Below are 20362 nucleotides of genomic sequence, written 5' to 3'. Positions count from 1 at the left end.
TTTCCTCTAGTTTTAGTCAGGATTGTGGAATACATATACGTCTGCGACTGTGTCGCGCAAAATTGTACTTATAATTACGTAGATTTACTCGAACTTACAGTACAGGATTCCGAATGGGTGGACATTGTCGAGTCGGAACTGAGAAGCATTTTAGAACCAAGAGACGTGCCCGCGATGGCGCATTCCACCCTGTCCGAAAGTGTATCGTCGGTAACGCCACCTCTACCGCCGCTTTCACCGCATGACAGTCCCAGAACATCGAGAAATCGATACTCGGCGAGGTAACGCTACTTCAAACGGATCCTCTTCGTCCCGTAACCGATGTCGTTTCCGGTCACTGGTCCAGGGTTGCTTCCGATTATTTCTGGCCTTCGCGTACATCGGGACACCGATACGGCTCTGCTAAAGTGAATCCGCAACCAACCGATCGCAAACTGTCGGCAAACGTGGGCAGACGGGTGTTCTCCTTTTAGGAACAACCAACTTATCGAGAAACCAGAATTTTTCTTTCTCTTCCTATTTCGTCGCGTAAAATATCTTTCAGGATATCGCCAACCACAGTTGCGATAAAGAATATTCCAATAAACGGAAAGGTTACCGTTCCAAACGATTATTCGATTTAGGAGAAACGCTTTTGTACGTAAAGGTCGGTTGGTTTCGCTGGTCGATTACGTTAGTCATCGATTTATCGCTTAATCATTTTGTCGTCGCGTTAACGACGACAGAGTATTCGATCGAAACAACTAATCTTTGCCGGTTTAACCGTCTTCTTACCGTGCAATTCTTGGCAATCTTAACGGTTACGTATCTGTGGGCTTTGTAGCTTACCATACGGATCGAAACCCAATTACAGCGATTACAGCAAGGCTCTAGAGAAAAGAAGCGGGTTCCCGGGTAGTTCGAAGCATCGTGGTGCGTCTACTTCCAAAAAGGACGCTGCGAAGAAATTCTCTCATCGTAAGTAATGTTCGATTTTCTTCTTTGCCCGTATTTTTCACCATCGTTACTTTCCTCTTTAAGCACTCTATACGACTGTCGTTTATTTAGTTTTCGGTGTAGAAGCAGCCGACTTGACTTCGACCACCACCGGACTCGATTTAGACTCGATGTTGGATAGAAGCGATTCCGATTTAAGTACAAACGACGCAAGAACGATCAGGAAGCAGTTGGAGGGTCTAGAAAATATGTACAGCGAGGTGAGACAAGCAGCAACTTACGTTGGTGTAGTTGTCCAGAAATTATCTGATATTCGAACGTTAAATCGTACTTGTAGCTTGCACCTGTAACGTCGCGATACGAATAGCTGTAGTAAAATAGGATTACTAACGATCGCAGGTACTGAAGTTGCTCGGCGGAAGCGTGAAAAAGAGACGAAAGGCCAGAGGTCTGGCCAGTTACGGTTCCGTCTCATCGTTGCCGACGTCGTCCGTTTCATCGAGACCTGTTACAAGGCACCATGATAAACGTAGATCCCACGCGATCGACGACAGAATGAAGAAAGCCAAAGACATAAAGGTCGGTATCATCTTTGTCCATCTTTCGCGAATTTTCATCGGCCATTCATCACCGTTTGCCATAGATTCCGTTAGCTAATTTTACTCACTAAAACGGCATTTTGCTTTTCGCGTGAATCTTCTTTATAGCGGTGTTTGCATCAAACGAATCAAGGTGGAACGATATCGAACGAGAAGCAATCTCGCGTATGTTACTGTTTACGGAAAGGAGCGTCACGCCGCGCATGTCGCGATCCGTTACTTAGCGGCCGCTGTTTTATTACACTTACTATCGTAATTTTCATTATATGAAAAAGGAAAATGCGTCGTACGAATTGTATAAAATTAAACGTTCGATTTCGATACGGGGAAATGAAATTTTGATACAATTGTATCGAAGAATAGATAAAGTTGTCGTTCTTGTACAAATCAAAGCTGGATGATCTATTTTCACGGATACGCGGTCGATTAAACATTGCCCATTGCGTTTGCAGAGCATTAACAAACGCTTCCAACGACTAGAATCTCACGTAGTGACGCTTGCCAGATCGGTGGCACACTTGAGTTCGGAGATGAGGACGCAACATTTGATGATACAGGTGAGAGAATCTGGTTAACGATTTAAAAACGCTTAGCTTAGAAGAGACGCTTCGACTTGGATTTAAAATTATTTTTACGTACCGTTGTAGTATGCAGTTTATTTTAATTAGTGAGAGTTTTGATCGCTTCGACGGTTGGCTCGATCCGAAACGAGTCTGTCGCAATGAAAATACCGTTTCTCATATACGGTATAGTTGAATCGAAACGAATTTGTCCAAAACTGTTATCCAATGACTTGTCGTAACAAAGTCGAGTGCGATCGGACATAGGAGGAAATAGGAAAGGAAATAGGAAAGAGCGGGATAGGCGGGAAAGCGAGTGAGAATTTTCGAAACTCACCACTACCAGGTATTCGCAGGAAATGGAGAACATAAGGGGCGAGATTGCTGCACTCAGGACTCAAACGAGCATGGCAATGGTGAGGTCGCAGTCTCAACCGCTGATCAAGGATTCCGAGCTGCCGGCTCTTTCCAACCCTTCGAGGGTGAAAAAGCTCACCAAGTTCTTCGGCACAGAACCACCGCTCATCAGACTATTCCTCAGGGAACTTGGGTATGAGGTAGGTAATTCGAATTACCGCTGCTTTCGTCTCTAGTCGTATCAATGTTTCTAATCTGATCGATAGAATTATCGATTCGCGCGTTTATCCACGAAGTAAGCGTTATTAAATGGAATCGCGATGAATCGTAGAGCAAATTTTCAAAAAAATACTCTTTTTCCCTAATGCCGATTAACGTCGGCGATCGACACAGCGTGGAAGAAATTTGTGCGACAGATATTTCCGTTCGCTCTGTATACCGATACTTTTATTCGTTCAAATTGACGCAACGGTGCGAAAAGCGATTCTTCTTTTTACCGCGTTATCAGACACAACTAAAACATCATTTTTCGTGTTCTTTCGACTAACCAAATTGAACGTGTCCCAGAAATATGCAAATGCGTTTGAGAAAGAAAAAGTCGGTATGGTAGAGCTTCCCTACCTAAGCGAAGAGAGGTTGCAAAAGATGGGTGTTCCCTTGGGACCAAGGCTGAGGATTCTGCAAGAAGCGAGGATATCGGTGTGTAAGGATCCAATTTACGTCGTGTGAGTCCCACGGAACGCGTTGTTCTCCGCAAGATTACACAGCCAACTCCGAGCAGATACATCCGGAAGCCGCCGAAGGAGAATTTCTATCCTTTCGTGTTTTAATACGATCGTGTTTCTTCGAGTTTTCAGGTTTCATCGTTATCCGTTTGAACGCTTTCGACGATCGGTTTTTTTTTGAATAGCGAAGCGCGACGTTTCTCATTTCACTCGAAAGATGAACCGATTTCCCTGATCGAACGATGAAACGATGAAACGATGAAACGATGAAACGTTAAAGCGAACTTGAATTCACTCGAAAAGTGAACTAATGTTTGAAAAACATGCAAGTCTAACGACGAAATAAATTAAATATTCATTGCGCGCCTATTAATTACGATTCGTATATTACAGACAACTGTAATTGTTTTCTTTTCGACTCTAGTATTAACGCGTAATAAGTATAATCTGCGATGTATCGCGTTTAATACGTGCTGGATAGAACGCGCGTCAGAAATGTATCGACGATTTAAGTTTTCCAGTTAAGCGACAAGGATTATTTGCGATTCTGGAGATTCCGTCAACTTGTTTTGCTTCTAATTTTCCTTTCATAATTTATTATAAATTATTAGTAAAGCGAGCGCATCGATACGCGTATAATATTTGCCTATTATCATGTATAATTGACCGAATCGTTGTCGAATATCTCACGTATCCGTGATATACGCGAGAAATACATAAAAGAGCAGTTACAAATACAAAGAAGCGTTCTAGGAAAAGTATCGTCTATCTCTATACAGAAAAGAGGTAATCGTTTAATTAACGGTAAGAACAATTTTTTATCGTTGACAGTCGATCAAACGAACGTCCAATTGTAATAACATTAGCAATTACGGTTAATCGTTCAGCTAGGATGGTATGGATAAAACATGTTTTCTTACGCAGACCGTGCGTGCGCTGGATTTGTTTTCTTGCGATCGATCGGTCCGGGTCGGTGGAACGGTTCGACTCGATCGTCTCGATTGAGAACAAGCTCGAGCAGTTAACGTGAACACGCATCGAGAACGAGAAGCAAAAATAGATTTGCCAAAGAGAGACGGGAGAACGTCGCCGATGAAGTGGTGTGTGTTGGTGGAGATTGTCATTCGAGGAAGCGAGTGAAATTTTCTTCCCAAGTGTGATATTGTTTTGACTTGTAACCATTCGACGACCATTATTTCAGCTTTCCAGCTAAATGTCTCGCTTTTTATCTCGTTATATCCGACAATTATATCCGTCAATTTGTCAAATTTTTCCACCTTTCTACGTCTACGCGATGAATTTCTAGTCGCGATCTCTTCGGATATTTATTTGCGATTTCCTATTTCCTTTCAACGATCGAACCGCGGCTTTTCCTACGTAGAAATTAAAAGACATTCCGCTCGAATGATAAAAATAGCAAACACGTTTACGTTCCACTAAATTATCCGCTAGACGAGGTCATCGTTCGAAGTTTAAGCTCCGATTAAATATTCGGGATACGATCCTTATCGATACTTTCTTTCGCTTGTATCTCGATAATGGAGAAAATTTTCGCGAAATTTTCTTAACTGGATACAGAAAATGCGTTAGCTCTTTATTTCATAAATCGATTTGAATAGAAAATCGTCGACGCGTCAAATACCTGGGTGTTTCTTGAGAGATCGAAAGTTTTCGATAGAGAAGGTATTTCCTAGTAAAAGCATCGATAATTTTACGAATATCGTTCCTCTCGAGTAACCAGAGGATGCGCTTGACACGTTAGAAAACGATGACGAAAAATACGTATAGTAGAGAAATAGTTTAACAAGTTGGATGGTAATTTTACGGTAATCGTAAAGTTGAAAGCTGCCGATGATCGCGGCGAGTATAAGAATTGGAAAAGTTGCAATTAACGCGGCTATGGATTCTCGGTAAAGTTTTAAACGGTTAAGTAATCGGACAGTAATTTGCAACTCGAAGTAAATAAAGTAAAATCGCGTTGGAAAGCACGAGAGGTTTTGATAAAAATTTACTTCTCGAAAGAATCGATCGTTCGAATAAATGAATTTGTCGTCGTGCGAAAAAGCTGGAAAAACAAGCAGTTTCGATTACGGTCAAACGACCACGCGCACACACGCACACACACACACACAGGAGCGCACGCGCGCGCGCATTACGGTGATACCAAAGAATCGATACCTGCTCCTCTGTAATGACGATTGCTCCAGCAAGGACAATCTCACTGCGAATGACGTCGATTATGTAAAAAGATGACACGCCGCTTCGGTTCTCAATCGATATCGATTCTTGATATCGAATTCACGCGACATGTGACTTAGAATTAGCGTTAACAGTAAATTTCACATTGATTTCATCGATCGATTAATATTCGTAGGTTCGATAAGTATTTGTTACTAAGCATCGTTACATGTTGCACCTTTCTAACAGTTATTTTTATGTCTAGTAATATCTCTTTATGTCATTGAATTCATTTTCATTTTCTAGTTGGTGCTATTCGACACTGCCTGATGAAACTTTTACAGTTTTTGACGAACGTCGATACGTTTACGCCGAATTCTGTACAGTTAATCGTTTGTAAGAACGTTTCGTTAACGACACGATTAATATTTGTATTATTGTAAGTTTATTATTATTTTGTTAAATCTCGTATGTAATAAACAAGTGAAGAGAGCCATACGATGGTTCGATAAATCGTTTATTTAATAAATTATTTACACACGCTAGTTCGACGAACGGATCTGAATGAAATATGCGGCATTCCGATATTTCAAAGCATATACGCGTTTGATTTAAGCGTTTCCAATACGAATAGAGGAGATTGTAAGTATCGCTTTGTGTGAAAATTATGGAAAGGTAGAAAGATCGCCAACGTTTTCTCTGAAAATCATTCAAATTATAAACGATCGTTACCGAAATTGTTACCGAACAAAATTTTGTCACCGAATGAAATTGAATTTAACCGTAAAACGTCGTATTTTTCCAACCCTTTCCTAAAGATATTCAGTCGGATGATAAATTTGGAATATTTGCTTTCCCGCTGAAAAATTTGTATTTTGCCAGCTGTTTAGCTGCTATTTGTAAACTGCGAGTCGTTTCCAACAAATCTTGTTCGCGATTCGTACGCATCTCCGTCTCTATCTCTGTTTGATTTGAAAAGTAAGAGCCAAAGCACGCTGTCCGCGAAAACATCTTCTATTCTAAATTCTAAACTATCCGCCGACTAGTACCTTGTGAATCAACCGGTTCTTTCAATTGAATAATTGCATATTAGCTGTTATAACGCACGGTGTGCGGCGTATGGACCGAGTGATCCGCTATTATGGCCCCAGCCATCGGACTAGCTCTAATCGACACTGCGAATAATAATTATTTCGTTTATCTCGTCCATTTACATTTTACGCCGTCGATCCTAACGACGCTATCTATCTTCTTCCAATCGCTCGTTCCAACCGCGGTAAACGCTTCGTTGCTTCATCGTTCGAGACGTTGCTTCTCCAATATTTTACCGTCGTTGTTCAGTTTCGCCCGCGAACATCTTTTCTCGTTGGCCAAAACGTCGAAACGATGCATGACGCGAAGGAGCCGGCTGAAAACGAACGATATACGGAATACCGGCGAAAAATGACAGGGATCGATCGCTTTAGACCGTTTGAAAGGAAAAGGAAGAGACACGATGAATCGATGTTTGCGATTTTATCGATAATACGGTATTTATTTAATATCTATCTATCCAAGATGTATCAACGATTCTGAGGTTTCAATTCTCCAACAGGGTTCCATGTAACCACTTTCTTCCGTCATATTAATTTTATTAAATAACCGAAGAATCGCTAGAGACAACGTAACAGTTAATTTTCTTTTATCAGCGTATAATACAATTTCAATTTTCTTTTTATTTTGTTTATAACCGGTTTCACTAACGATAACGATATAATTACGTTCTATGTTCAAGCACGATGTGATCACGTTTGGATAGGTTCGACGTGGAGCAAAGTTACAAAACGCCAATAGGGCATGGATCGCACTTTGAGAAACGTTGGCCTGATTCTCTATAAACCGTTACAAGGTTGCGTTATATTTTTGGCCCAAGGGAATTAGAATTCAAAAATTAGGTGAAACTCTGTTCGAGGTAGGTAACAACGCGAAGCTTCGTCCCAGCTCTCCCGGACAACTTTCCAAACGTTAATGGAACGAGTTGGATAGTTTTACCGACTTTACGTCGTCTTACGTAAAATACACGCTTCAGATCGTACCGATTATATTTTTAGTTTGATCTTTTACAAATCTCGCGTTTTTTCTTTTCTTTCTTTTTTTTTTTATTTGTCTGACACCCTAGCTAGACACCAGCTAGACCTTAGCTAACTACCGAGCTATAAATATACGCACAAAGTATATATTTAGGTGTATACTTACGGACCACTACGGGATTACTCGGAAAGAAAGACAACGATTGCTCGTCTTTGATTTTCTTAGCGTAGCTATTCTTAATTACGTGAATTATTCTACCTTTCGAAAAATACGATTTTATAATTTATCGACAGTTGGCGAACGAATTGGATGGCAAAAAATTAGCATTCGGCGTAAATCGTAAACTATCGGTTTAGCCTTGGCTTATTTAACTACGTTAAATATGTTTTACTTTTGGATTTTCTTAATCGAATCGCGTATAAGGGTGCAGAAAAATTGGTGAAAAAATTGACCGTTCCAATGGTCAGAATCGTAACGGCAGGTGGCGGCGGCACCTAAATGAGAAGTAAGTGGACGTTGAGAGGGTAAGACGGATCTCGTATTTGAGATTTCGGCAGAATCGGCGGCGAGACTGAATTCCGGCATGGCCGGGCCACTTTTATCAGGAAATGCACAATTTAACAATTGCGTCCAATTATTTTTCCAGAGGTCTCGCGTTTGATTGGTCATCCGAGGTTGGCCTCGGCCCTTTGCCGGCCTTTACGCTCGATCCGCATAGCGACGCCACTCGAACGATCGTCGAACTCTTATTTCCGGCTCTGACGGTTCAAACGCGTCTTGTATTATATAGGATACGGCGCGTACCTATACTCGTCGAGAATGGTACTTTCGCGGCTAATCCCCGATGTTCAAAGCGTCTAAAAAGTGGCGCATAATGGAGTGGACGTTGGAAAGGGATCGAGCACCAGGAATATGGAAAGTTGCGAATTTCGACTAAAATACCTCGGACTGCTGAAAGTATGGTTCCGTGTAATTGTAATATTCGTAGATTAACGAGAGTTTGCTCTTATACAAGCGGGAAGCGGTTGCCAATTAGGAAAAGTACGTTAAAGAAACTTTGAAACGTATCCGTAAAATATCGTATCCTTTTAAAAACTTGCATTGATAATAGCATTATTTTATATGGAACTAGAAACGTTTATCTTATCGCAAAGTTTTCGCTACCGAGTAAGCGCTGCCAAGTACTATTTACTTACTTAAATGAAATAAATTAAATATCTACTAATACGCAAATTTATATGCTACAGCGAACGAGAAATAAATGAAAGTGAAAGCGAAGATAAACAAATACTTGGTCGGCGATCGATTATGAGAACTGGGTTTGACGATTACGGAAACGCGATAGTCACCGAATAATCGACGGAACAACGGTATAGCGTGATAACAACGCGCGGTTGCTTCGACGGCAGACGAAACAAGCGTGTACTTGCTACTTTCTCGTCGCTAAAGCATTTTACACACCGCGAGACTTGCCTCGCCGCACGATCCAAGATCAGATCTCACGCAAAGTGATCTCGGGTATCGTGTCGCCTACTTCAACGTCATTTACGTATTTACTAGCTTTAACTCTTACGATTTCAATGAGAAATCTAGTTGATCCTTCGCCTGGAACAAAAGTTGCTGTATAGAAATTTACGAGCGGATACTTACCCGGCTGATCGAAGGGTACGCTGTTTCTTCCTTGCGCACGATCACATTCGTATCACGGATACGTACGTATAATGGTTTCTCGCTAGACGCAGCGAGGCGAGTCTCACCGTGTGTAAGCTACTTGAGATACAATTTCAATTGACCTATGGCCCCACTCTTCAACCTTCCCTACTCCCCTCAACAGTCGTACACGTTCTGTTGATAGAGCAGAATCGTCGTATTTCGTTCGCTTCACATCGCAACGACCGTCCATCGAGGATGAACCGAAACAGTGCGCTACTCGTTTCCCTCTTCTTGTTCGTGGCCTTGTCCATGGTCTATGCGGAACTCGTGCCGTGGCGGCAATGTCCTTATCCTGATCGTGAGTATAGCTCGTTCGATTCTACAAATCGCCATTCGAATCGCGTTTCGTACGACAAACGCCAGATCCGATAGATAGATACGTAAATCGGTGAATTTCGATACTTGAAAGATACGTCGCGTTTCTTGTCCTTCCATTTGCCTGGTTCTTTTACGAAATAGCGAAATTTTGGAAATTTCGATTTATTCGATTTGAAAAATTACAAGTTCTTAAAACGCGAAACGATAGCGAGTCTAACAGGGAAACAGATTTCTACGAGCGAATTTTAAACTGTTCGATCTGAAATTGGAAAAATCTTCGTGCGGCAAAAGTCTGTAATCTACGGATCGTCATTTCTTAATCAACTATAAATTATTACGCGAGAGCAGGCCGAAGACCACACACGGAATAAACACGATGATCCGACTTTGTTGATTTTTTTATTTTAGCGCCGCTATCGCGATATGGTATACGTAATTGAGAAAAGTTTGCGTTTTAAAAATAACAAATCGATATCAAGTTTTATAAGAAACTAAAGGTATAATCGAGTATAAATAATGCTGTGAAGTCGATAATCGTAAAATATTCGAAAAAAGAAAAAAAAAACGTTTAATCGTTTGAAACATATAAAAATTGTTTCCCGGGAAAAAGGAGGACACGACGCGGCTTTTGCCTTTATTACCTATTTATTTTGCCCATTTACGTAATTCCTCGCATGCGATATATTCGTTTTAAATCGTAATCGCAAATAAACATTTATGTATTATCACGGATATCGCATAAAAATCTCGAAATTCTTGTATCTACTCAAAGGTCGTAAAAACGCGAGTACACGCGCGTCTTTTCCTTTTGGCATTCTATATATATTTACAAATGACAATGAGAATTTGCAAAATTATCATTTGTAGTTTTATAATGCTTCTTTCCAATTTCTACGTACCACAGTTTGCCCTCTATCCACCGAGTAGAAGACGTTAGATTTATATATGGTACATAGTAGCATTTATCTAGATAAATGTACAAAGTTAATTCAACGGCATATCGCGTTTGACTATTTCGTCACAGTTTTATAAACAACCGTATCGCAAATACGAATATATATGTGCATACATATAATAAGCTTCTCGCTATATCGCGTTCGTAGCAGGAAGAGATGCGATAATCGGCAAAATTTATTTATAAACGTTACAGAAACATCACTGACGAGAACTTGGAGCTTGGACTCTATTTCTCACATTCTACGTAGTAAAAGTTTGTCAGTCGATTAACGTCGAGAATTTATATATTTTTTTTTTTTTTATAGCCGATACTCAGTCGAATTGCACTATTCACGAAGTATACATAGATCCTTGTAAAGAAAGTGCGGAAGGAAAACCATGTAAATTAAAAAGAGGAGTTGTTGGGAATATGACATTCCACTATACACCTTGTAAGTATTGGTACTGCTAATCTCGTTTACGACTTAGGGATAAAAATAATATAACGTGACAAATGAAGTACGATATGTCGATAACATGGTTCCGTCTTTACCGAATTTAACGTTGTAAATCATCGAGAATCTAGTACGAAATACCTTGAGAAAATGAATGACGCTTCGTCTTTTATTTCCCAGCTTTCTCGTCGGAAAAAATACAAGGTCGAATTTTTTGGGCAAGCCAGGTAATGGATATCCCATTTTTGGGAATGAGTCCCGATGCCTGTTTAGCGACTTCTTGTCCGATCGAAGCAGGTCAAAGGAATACGTACCACGTGGAAGTACCAATTTTAAAGAAATATCCTGTCGTAAGTAGACGAAACTACATATGTATCTGTAAAACGATATACGTAGCTCCTTTAGTAACGTAGTACCGTCTATCTGTCTAACTACGTTTCAATGAATTCTATCGCAAGTACATTTCTTAACTAAGCTCTTAATTAGATATGCTTTTTAAAATCGTCAAACTTCCCTATGAATTGTCCTATGTATTTATTACTTTCGACAACGTGTAATTTTCTTGGAAAATGCACACACGTACTCGAGGTGTTAAGAAATGGGTTTGTACTTAAGGCGCAAACGTATCTATGAAAGTAGTTTCAGTTTAGGTATTGTACGTGCCTCATCGTGTATACAGTACCGCTACTAAATTATACAATCGTGTCGATTGTGTGTTAATTAGAAATTATTTTTACTTCAGCGAACGTACGATCTTAAATGGAAAATCTGGAACGAAGAAGAGCAAGAATGTTGTTTTATGTTTCAAATTAAGATAACAAAATGACGTTAACTACATGTGCTTCACCGTCTTATTGCGAATAATCTCGATTAAAATTTATCGTTCGCCAACTTACTAACTTAATAAAATAAACGAACAAGTATTAATAAGAGTTTGTTTATCCTTTCCCGTTACATACGTACTTACGTTATTAAAATGCCTAGGATCAGTCGGTAACAACTACCGCCTAAAATAGCTCCTTAACTATTGACTATGAAATACGAAAGTTAAGTTAAGGGAAGAAAATACGAAGTACGAAAGACAAAGACGACGCGCTTTCGTCGTGAAATTAATATTCTCGTATACGCGTAAACGATTTCGTGCTGTTGCGTGCACGTAAATTTCGACAATGGCTCGTTTTACAAATAATTATGCGTTACGCTGGGTAAAAGAAATGGCGGAAAAAAAGAAACACCGCTGCGGATAGGATTCGAACCTATGCGGGAAAAACCCATTGGATTTCGAGTCCAACTCCTTAACCACTCGGACACCGCAGCTTACGCCACGCTCCTTCTTAACGTTTCTTTATTCGGAAATTATAATATCGAAAGAAATAATATCAAATAAAGCTAAAAGTCCTGTGAACTTTCTTTCGAAATTGTAATGTACATAAAAAAGTAGAACAGTTCGTTTCGTATCTATTCCACTTTTAGATATTTTACGGAAATTATTACAACGGTAACGGAAAATTTAAAAAAAAGATACGGTATCGAAATCAAACGTTGGCTAAGAATAACTTTGATCGCGAGTTAACCGGAATGATCGTTATCAGGATCGACGATCAAAATCGTTTTGCTCACTGGTAATCGGTATTAGTACGTACACACATTTACAGAAAACATTTATATCGGCTGTGATAATATTTTCGCTTAGCATATTCGTGTTACCATATGCGACTCGGTGTTATCGACTCGGTGCAGAATAATGCAACGTTGACAGTGATTGGAAATTAAGACTTAACAAATTACGGCAACACAAATAATTTTTCATATAAGCATACGGCGAAATAGATTGTTGTTAAATACGCTGTTAAATACATCAAAATTTATACTTTTGCGATCGATATGATCGTTCATTTGATAAACATCGATACTATTCGATTCATAAAAGAGATTTTCTTTTGATAAAACGAACGAAAATCAATGCGTATACGTATACGTGTATCAAACGGGCACATGCGACGTAAGTGGATAATTATTTCTCATAGATTCCTCGTTTATTCCGCGGTAGCGTAATTTCCGTTAAAATTTCGAGCTATGTATACGCACGCGTGCTATTTCGCTGTTTAGAGCTTTCTCGTCCAAAATCACAAATTATTTAGCGTCAACGTGGACTACTTAGATTTTTAGCTTGGAAATTATGTAGCACCTGTCGCAACAACTTTATTATGTTTATACGCATATCGATTCTTTTCTTTTTTGGTTTAATTCGCCAAACGTACGACACTATTAAGAACTGATCGTTTTTTCTCTTCTTTATTTTACAAAATTGTATAGCGTCTAAAAATGACGCAAAATATGAAGTCATCTTCGCGGACGGATCATAGCGATACCAAAGACGGCGATCGTCGACAAAATTCATCGTGTATTATAATTCCATGGTTCTATGTTTTAATAGTAGACGAAGCACTGGAACTGGAATCCGGTGGAATCGAATCCAGAGGAATAAAATCGTTGTGGAAGTGGGCGGATTCGGTGGATCCTCGTAACAGATAAATGCACGGAGAAAGGAAGATAAGCGTGGAGTACTTTTGGAATGCAAAGCGGTCTGTCGGAGATTTGAATAACTGTTGCAAAACTAACTGGCCACGCACAATATCCATCGCGCAGACCCAACAAAGGATACACTTTTACCTGGCGCACGAAAGAAAGTCTGGACACGCGAAAGGAAGCGGTTCGGGTGTCTGTAAGTAAATGAACGAGTAAGTACGTAATCCACGTTCGATACGATACGATTCGATTTGACGATTCTGCTCGATCCTATTCTATTTCTCCCACGCCCGCCGATCTATTTCAGTCGATCTGTACGCGTAGCTAATTATGTGCCTGTCTCCGTTATCGTATCTGGCGTATCGTATCGTATCGTATCGTATCGTATTGGACGGAGGACAGTGTCGAAAAGACGACAATTCGGAAAGTTTTAGGAAGTGGTAAAACGTATATTTCATTAATCAGGTATCTTTCTTTTACAGATCAGAGATTATTCCGTTGTTTCTTGCTTTCGGATATTTTTCGCTCTCGAATAAAATCTCGAATGAAATCTATATAAGTCGAGATGATCGCACAACGTTCGTCATACCCTTAAGGGCAAGTAACAACGTTTCTTCGCGTTTTTACTTTATTTCGTCGCAGTCGATTTCATTTTTCTCGAACGTTGTAAGCGAAAGCCGATCTTTCGATCGTTCGTTACCAACGAGACATCGTTTCAATGGTAACGCGTCGAAAGAAGAATAGCTTTGCTGTTTGAACGTTGCAGGTGCTGATCGAATACGAAGTAACACACGACAAGAATGCAATGAATTTAATAATTCGAACGAGCCATGGACAGCGTTACGAGAGAAGAATTTCTAATTAATTGGCACGTGCACACCGGCTACTACGTTTATTATTTAAAATTTAATCGAAACGAAAACAATTCTAGAAGAAAAACGCTATTACGTCGTATTACTTAATCATCTTTTATTTAACTCGAGATCGTTAATTAAAAAAGACGTATTACGCGAAACTGATCTACTTGATCTTGACGTGAAATAAAATTGCTTTAAACAAAAAATTTGTCCACCGAATTGTGTGAAAAAAAAAAAAAAAAAAAAAAAAGAAAGAAATGGGAACGAAAGAGAAAGATACTTGTAGCGTTGAGCGTGCGATAGACGTATCAGGAAAAACGGAGTTAAACGCGGCGTTAATTTACGCGAGAAAAAAAAAAAAAAGGATGAAAATAAAGCAAATCGAAAGCAAAGTATATTTGGAAACCGGTGGATCGTTTTCTGTCGCGATGGTACGTCACTGCGTCGGCTCACACCTGTTGCCCTGAATAGAACACGCGGGTGATACGTCACTGGCTGTAAACTGTTGGCACGGCTCACCTGTTGGCCTCAACAGTGCTTGGCTGGGTTGTTGAGCGTGCGGTTCCTTTCGCCCGGCGCTGCTTCGTGATCGCTTCGTTATCGCGTCTCCGTGGTCCCTTCGCGGTGCGTTTCCGTGAGAGCTTCGTACGAATCGCGGTTTCGAGCCGAAGAAATCACTCGGCCGTTGATATTTGGCGTTTCGCGGATCCGTGTAAAGGACAAGGGCGACGGCATCGGCAGGAAGCATCGACGACGCCCAGAAAATTCAAAACGGAAAACGACGAACGAAGAACGCGTCGATCGTTTAGTAGATGGTAGAAAAACGAAAAGAAAGGAAAGGGGAGAAGAGCAACAGCGGCAGGGCTTTCCACGGATTCCTGAACACGCCGTGAATTCGCCTCGAGCCGGATTGTATGCAAATACCTAAGGAAATATCCGCAAGCTTGTTTCTGCCTCTGTTCGACCCCACCAGCCTCGCTCAGCCCCGGCTATCGTGTCGTTATTTACGCTGCTGACTAACGTTCCTGTCTTCCCGTGGAAGAGGTCCACTCCGTCCGATCGTGCATACCGCACGATCGTTTCGCACACAGGTAATGCCGTGCATCTTTTTTCTTTTCCTTTTTTTTTCCTTTCCCTTTCTTTTCTTTTCTTTTCTTTTCTTTTCGTTTCTGTTCTTTTCTTTTCTTTTCTTTTCTTTTCCTTTGTCTCGTTATTCCTTCTTTCTCTTCTTTTTCTTTTCCCGCGTGTTCGTCACGCGTTTTCCGTAGATCAGCCGAATCGCCGTTACGTTCGAAAGAAACATGGATATTCTTTATTTAACGGCGACTAATTAGCGACTGTGATTGTTAAAAAACTATTATCGTTTTGAGATTTGGATTCTTTGGATCTTTTCGCGATCGAGTTCGATGCACGATGCACGATGCACATGCATCAGCTACCACGTTCGTGAGATTACCGATCCAATTGGATTTTCGCTATATATTGGTATATATATATATATGTGTGTGTGTGTGTGTGTGTGTGTGTGTGTGCGTGTAGATATACGAAAGGCAGTGAGCTATGCTTTGACCTTGTGATAGTGTTAGATCGATAGCGTTTACATCTCGTAACGATGCGTATTCTTAGAGACAAATTCAAAGCAGCAAGAATGTACGTATGTATAAGCCGTTTCGTATATTCGTTAGCTTGTCGATTCGGAGAAGACGCTAGATGAGTACTGTTTAGTATAGAATTTGTACTTACACATAGGTGTGTGCGTACGATGAACGACGAAATTAGTCTACATCGAATAAGTTTCATTCGTCGCGGATGATATTTTTAAGAAGGAGAAAGCGAAAGAAATCTCGGATTCGGGTGGCGTTCGTTCGTTTCGGTCGAGCAAAATAGTTTGCAGAAAAACGCACGTTCGAACGATAACAAAGCGAATATGTAATAACGTTGATATTATTTGTTTCGTTGGTTGATTATACGCGTCGCTGTTGGATTCAGAACGTTATCCGTTGTAATTACGTGAAAGACGATAACTCGACATCGATATACGCGTAAAAAGACGGTGACGCGCGTGATTGTTGTTTGACAAGTGCTTGCCGCAATAGGATACGGTTGACAGAAAGCATAACGTATCGCGTGATTTTCTTACACACCCGTCTTTAGTCCTTTACCCGTGTGAAATTCATTTCGTCAGCGAGACTGGTGAAAGTACAATTCCCACAGCTCCCAAGGGACTACCACGCTCTCAACTTTTCCCTAAAAGTAATTTCGGATCGGCGTTGCTCGCCGCGCCGTGAAAATAATCTTCGATCGAACGTTATTCCTTCGATGCGAGCGTGTACTCGTTCGCGTAAAAACCCTGGACCGTGCGGTTGCAAATTTTCCAGCAAACGACATTCCGTGATCGCCGAGTCAACGTTCGCGTCATAACGTCGACTCGACACGGATCGTTAAGGATTTATGCGTGCATTTTCATTACCTTCTTTTCTAGTTTCTTTCGTATTTCTGAAACGTTTGACGATTCGAACTCTTTGAGCGCCATAGGCGTGCTTGTCTATGCATTATGCATAAACGAACGTCGTCCAGATAGTCTGCGGACTCGACGTATACTCGATCGGTTCAGAATTATCCGCGCGCTCGATTCATTACCACGCGTCCATTTTCACGAATGTTTTGTAGATCGTCACGGCTATGCGTAACATTACTGTTACCGAAATACGACGCAACTCTTTGCCACTTGCCATTAACTCGCGCACCACTCGCAGCCGCGCGAGCACAAAATTCACTGTCGAGTACGACACAATTTGCACTGTCGCCGACTAACTAACGGATAAGTAACTAATGGACACGACTGTGCGAGTGTGTGGTATATGTAAACTGAAAATAAGAAGCGTGCCGATTCGATTTCGGTAAGGCTGAGCATGTCCACGTCGTCTTCAGAAGGACCATAAACAAGATATCGTCACGAGACGAAGATACAGAAATTTTTTAATCAACACCGTTACGTTTCACCTTTTCTTTTCTTTTCTTTTTTCTTCTTTTTTTCGCGCTACCAAACACCACCGATAAGAGTCGCACTCTTTACGCGTCACGACTCGATGTAGTTAGGTAGAGACAATGGAGAGAGAAATTACAACGCCGAATGTCGTGAGAAATCCGGCAGCGCGTTGTTGGCTCATTGTCGGAACCAGTGCTCGTAAATGGCAAAGCGGTACGCTTCGAATCTCGTTCGCTTTATTTTTCACAAAACGCTTTTCTTTTCACGTAGAGCGTGTATCGAGCAACGAGACGAAACGATAGATGGCAATGCTTTTTCACTTTTTCACGGTTTCCTATATTCGATGAATTAACGTAAGATTTTCCTTTTTTTTTTCTTCTCGAAAAGACTATAAAGAAAAGAATATCCGACGTATGGAGAATCTGATTGTCTATCGAAGGGTACAGGTTACGAAACTACGGTACTAAACGATCGATATCGTTGTACGTCGTATCGATATTGTTCTCCTATCTTTAGTAAGAAAGATACGTAAGACACGTAAGCCGCGTTTTCGTAATGGAGAACGGTGTTTGGCTGCTCGCGATAAGTGTCAAGGTTGTTGGAATAGTGAATCACAAGGCGCTCGTTTAAGGCGTTTAGATCGTCGAAATTGCGTGGAAAATTGTTGTAATCCTGCGATGATGCAAACAAAAAGAAATACAAGGAAGAAATACCGGCAGGAAGTTCATTGTTGAGAACCTTCGCGATTTAATCGTGCCGATACGTAATAGGAAGAAATTGCAAATGAAGTTTTTAAAAACAGGCTGCGTGGATATTGGACTTAACGATGACACGTACATACTTGAATACGTACACGAATTTGTATAGAGCGAGTTTCGGCAAATTAACGGGCAACCTAGTAAACACTGGAACAGCGTTCGCGAACAAAGCTCGAGAAAAATTGACGCATTCGTAGATATCGCGATAACGGCCACATACACGTTACCAATTATAAATTTCAACTCTATTTCCAACGGAACTGGTAGGTGTTTCTACCTGAGAATAATATGGACAATTTTGAACGTTCGTTCGCAATTAGTCGCGATAAAGAGCAACGAACGGTTTGGCGCTTTTTATTTCAAGCCGAAGCGGAATTACAGCTCGACACACACCATCGTCCACCTTTCATCGAGAATCGTTCGTCCGTACGCCTTCCGCGCCTACGATTACTCTAGTCTCGTTAGCGATTTATTTCAAAGGAAAATGATTAACATCGGATATTGGAGAAGATAGCCACGGAAGATATTCATCGGTGATTTACATAAATATTAATTTGTCGTTTACAATAATCGTTGAAACGATACGATCAACGTGCCGATCGCAAATTCCTAATAAAACACATTTCGCAACGATGCGATCTTCGGCAATTATCTTTCAAAGGATAAACTTTACGCGAAACGCGGCTTAAGCTTTTCGTTGATTTGTAGATAATTCGGTGATAATTCCATCTATTTGATGGAAGAGTTCGGAAAAAGTAGAATAATGATTTTCTGTGAAACACTGGCGACCGCTGGAACTCGTTCTCCATTCTCCGGAACGAAAATTTAAATTGCGATCTTAGAACGCCGCAGTAGCTGTCTCGCGAGCGAAGACACCTTGAACGATCAGCAGTTAAATTTAACATAAACGTTTAACGATATAATTTGGGTGTACGTGCGTAAAATACGCGAGACGTAAATACGTGAGATAGGCTGTAATTAAACGCATTTACTAAGATCTTTATTCGACCGTTTATTACGTAATTATTCATCCTTTTGCCATTATCCGCCATTATCTCGTTCGCGTCGCTTCCTCTTTTTCTTTGAATTCATTTTTTTTTTTTTCAAAATATAATCCGTCTTTTTGAGCGGCAGTGCGCTGTGATAATTTATGGCATACGAACTCGTACATATGAAACGCAAGAATACATTTGGGAAAAATACAGTGTTACGTATTTGGTTAGTATCGCTGGAAAGTGGACAAGTTTCGACAGAATCGGCGCATTAATTCCGTCGTCGTCGACACGCGAATGCACGGTTTGCATAGCATTGCAGTTTACTGACCTTGGCGTTACGTGCACTAAGGCGTGTGTTTCTCGATAAGCAACTCGGTAAATCGATGAACTTAAGATAGTCGTTAGGGACACGTTTCGAATATACCGAAAAAATCGTCTTAACAACCAGTCGAATAGTTATAAATCAAAACGTGTAGCGATAAATTAATTCTGTGCTGTACGCGCAAGTGCATAGTTTGCATCGCGTCGCAGTTGAGCGACCTCCAAGCGAAGTAACGATGGCGGTTAAATTCACCTCATCGGAATTTCAACTATTCTATCGTAGGACAATACCAACGCGGATGACGATAAAGTTCTCTTTATTTTCGGTACACGATACGTATATAATACGTAGGTACTAGCGGGTATAATGTTATTCTCGCTTAATGCTGCGAATTATTATCTCTTATTATTATTATCTCTGTCGTTCGCAGAAAGGGCCACAACTTGCCTAACTTTTCCGTTTTATTCGCTACATTGCGTATACGTGTTTCTTATTCGCGCAGTTCCTAGTCGAACGCAACGTGGGACGACGGCATTATGTAAATTTCGCTACTCTATCCTATCCACCGTGTTAATGACACGGAGGTAGCAAAGGACAGATAGCCAACGTTGAATCAAATTTATGCAAGTATAGTCGTCATCGACTTCTAACTTCTAATCACGAGCCAACGTCACGCGTTTCCCACTACGTGCGTCGAATCCTAGACACATTGATAACGGTCTATACGCATACCAAACCGATTTTTGCGTTAATATCGATCGACGTTCAATGAGTTGTGCTCTTTAATTAACATAATTGTAAATCGTTGTAAATTGTGCGTTGAAATCAGAGAGAGAGAGAGAGATGTCGTGTAATCGAACCCAGTTTGAAAAATGTTCAAGATAATCGCGCACAATCTCGGTAATAAAACGTATCTTTTATATAAACTCTTATACTCGTCGAGTCGTATCATGATCAGAAGACGTTCGTGTATAATTATATACCTATTTCGAATTGATTGATATCCGTGACGCATACATCGCAACGCTTTCAGGAAGGTCTCTTGACGAATACGGCGTCGTCTTC

At 40.6% G+C, this 20362-nt stretch overlaps 3 protein-coding genes, 1 long non-coding RNA gene and 1 other non-coding gene across 19 annotated transcripts in view; 3 read left to right on the top strand and 2 right to left on the bottom strand.

Annotated features, from left to right (window-relative positions):
• The window catches only part of LOC126922803 (MAP7 domain-containing protein 2-like), a 67238-nt gene extending 61370 nt beyond the window's left edge, over positions 1 to 5868 (top strand). For 8 of the 11 annotated variants that reach the window (XM_050735700.1, XM_050735705.1, XM_050735699.1 and 5 more), the window contains 7 exons: positions 101 to 281; positions 824 to 957; positions 1048 to 1196; positions 1336 to 1515; positions 1988 to 2092; positions 2452 to 2652; positions 3020 to 5868. In XM_050735700.1, the coding sequence (XP_050591657.1) occupies positions 101 to 281; positions 824 to 957; positions 1048 to 1196; positions 1336 to 1515; positions 1988 to 2092; positions 2452 to 2652; positions 3020 to 3181 (1112 nt within the window). In that variant the 3' untranslated portion in view covers positions 3182 to 5868. Of the gene's footprint in view, positions 1 to 100; positions 282 to 823; positions 958 to 1047; positions 1197 to 1335; positions 1516 to 1987; positions 2093 to 2441; positions 2653 to 3019 lie in introns of all 11 variants that reach the window. The other 3 variants (XM_050735703.1, XM_050735701.1, XM_050735702.1) reach the window with 3 other exon arrangements.
• The window catches only part of LOC126922864 (uncharacterized), a 140330-nt gene that overhangs the window by 22009 nt on the left and 97959 nt on the right, over positions 1 to 20362 (bottom strand). The window contains exon 1 of one of the 2 annotated variants that reach the window (XR_007712961.1): positions 9076 to 9249. The exons of the other annotated variant lie outside the window; for it this stretch is intronic. This is a non-coding gene — a long non-coding RNA (uncharacterized LOC126922864). Of the gene's footprint in view, positions 1 to 9075; positions 9250 to 20362 lie in introns of those variants that run through there. 2 annotated transcript variants of the gene reach the window in all.
• Positions 9269 to 11777, top strand: LOC126922856 (MD-2-related lipid-recognition protein-like). Of its 2 annotated transcripts, XM_050735807.1 has the most exons (5): positions 9280 to 9436; positions 10607 to 10657; positions 10719 to 10844; positions 11028 to 11197; positions 11590 to 11777. In XM_050735807.1, exons 1-5 carry the CDS (start codon positions 9334 to 9336, stop codon positions 11671 to 11673), a joined length of 534 nt encoding a protein of 177 aa, XP_050591764.1. In that variant the 5' UTR covers positions 9280 to 9333; the 3' UTR covers positions 11674 to 11777. The 2 variants fall into 2 exon arrangements, with proteins under 2 accessions (XP_050591765.1, XP_050591764.1); XM_050735808.1 differs by lacking the exon at positions 10607 to 10657 and having other exon boundaries at positions 9269 to 9436.
• Trnas-cga (transfer RNA serine (anticodon CGA)) lies at positions 12083 to 12164 on the bottom strand. Its single transcript has one exon. It is a non-coding gene; the product is annotated as a tRNA-Ser (tRNA).
• The window catches only part of LOC126922805 (echinoderm microtubule-associated protein-like 2), a 31521-nt gene continuing 25899 nt past the window's right edge, over positions 14741 to 20362 (top strand). For all 3 annotated transcript variants that reach the window (XM_050735717.1, XM_050735723.1, XM_050735710.1), the window contains exon 1: positions 14741 to 15324. The gene's annotated coding sequence lies outside the window, so the exon portion shown is untranslated. The remainder of the gene's footprint in view (positions 15325 to 20362) is intronic.

The sequence above is a fragment of the Bombus affinis genome, chromosome 12 (assembly GCF_024516045.1).
Source record: "Bombus affinis isolate iyBomAffi1 chromosome 12, iyBomAffi1.2, whole genome shotgun sequence".
Classification (NCBI taxonomy): domain Eukaryota; kingdom Metazoa; phylum Arthropoda; class Insecta; order Hymenoptera; family Apidae; genus Bombus; species Bombus affinis.
Note: the sequence above shows the minus strand (reverse complement) of the source record. Positions and strands in the feature narration are given on the sequence as shown.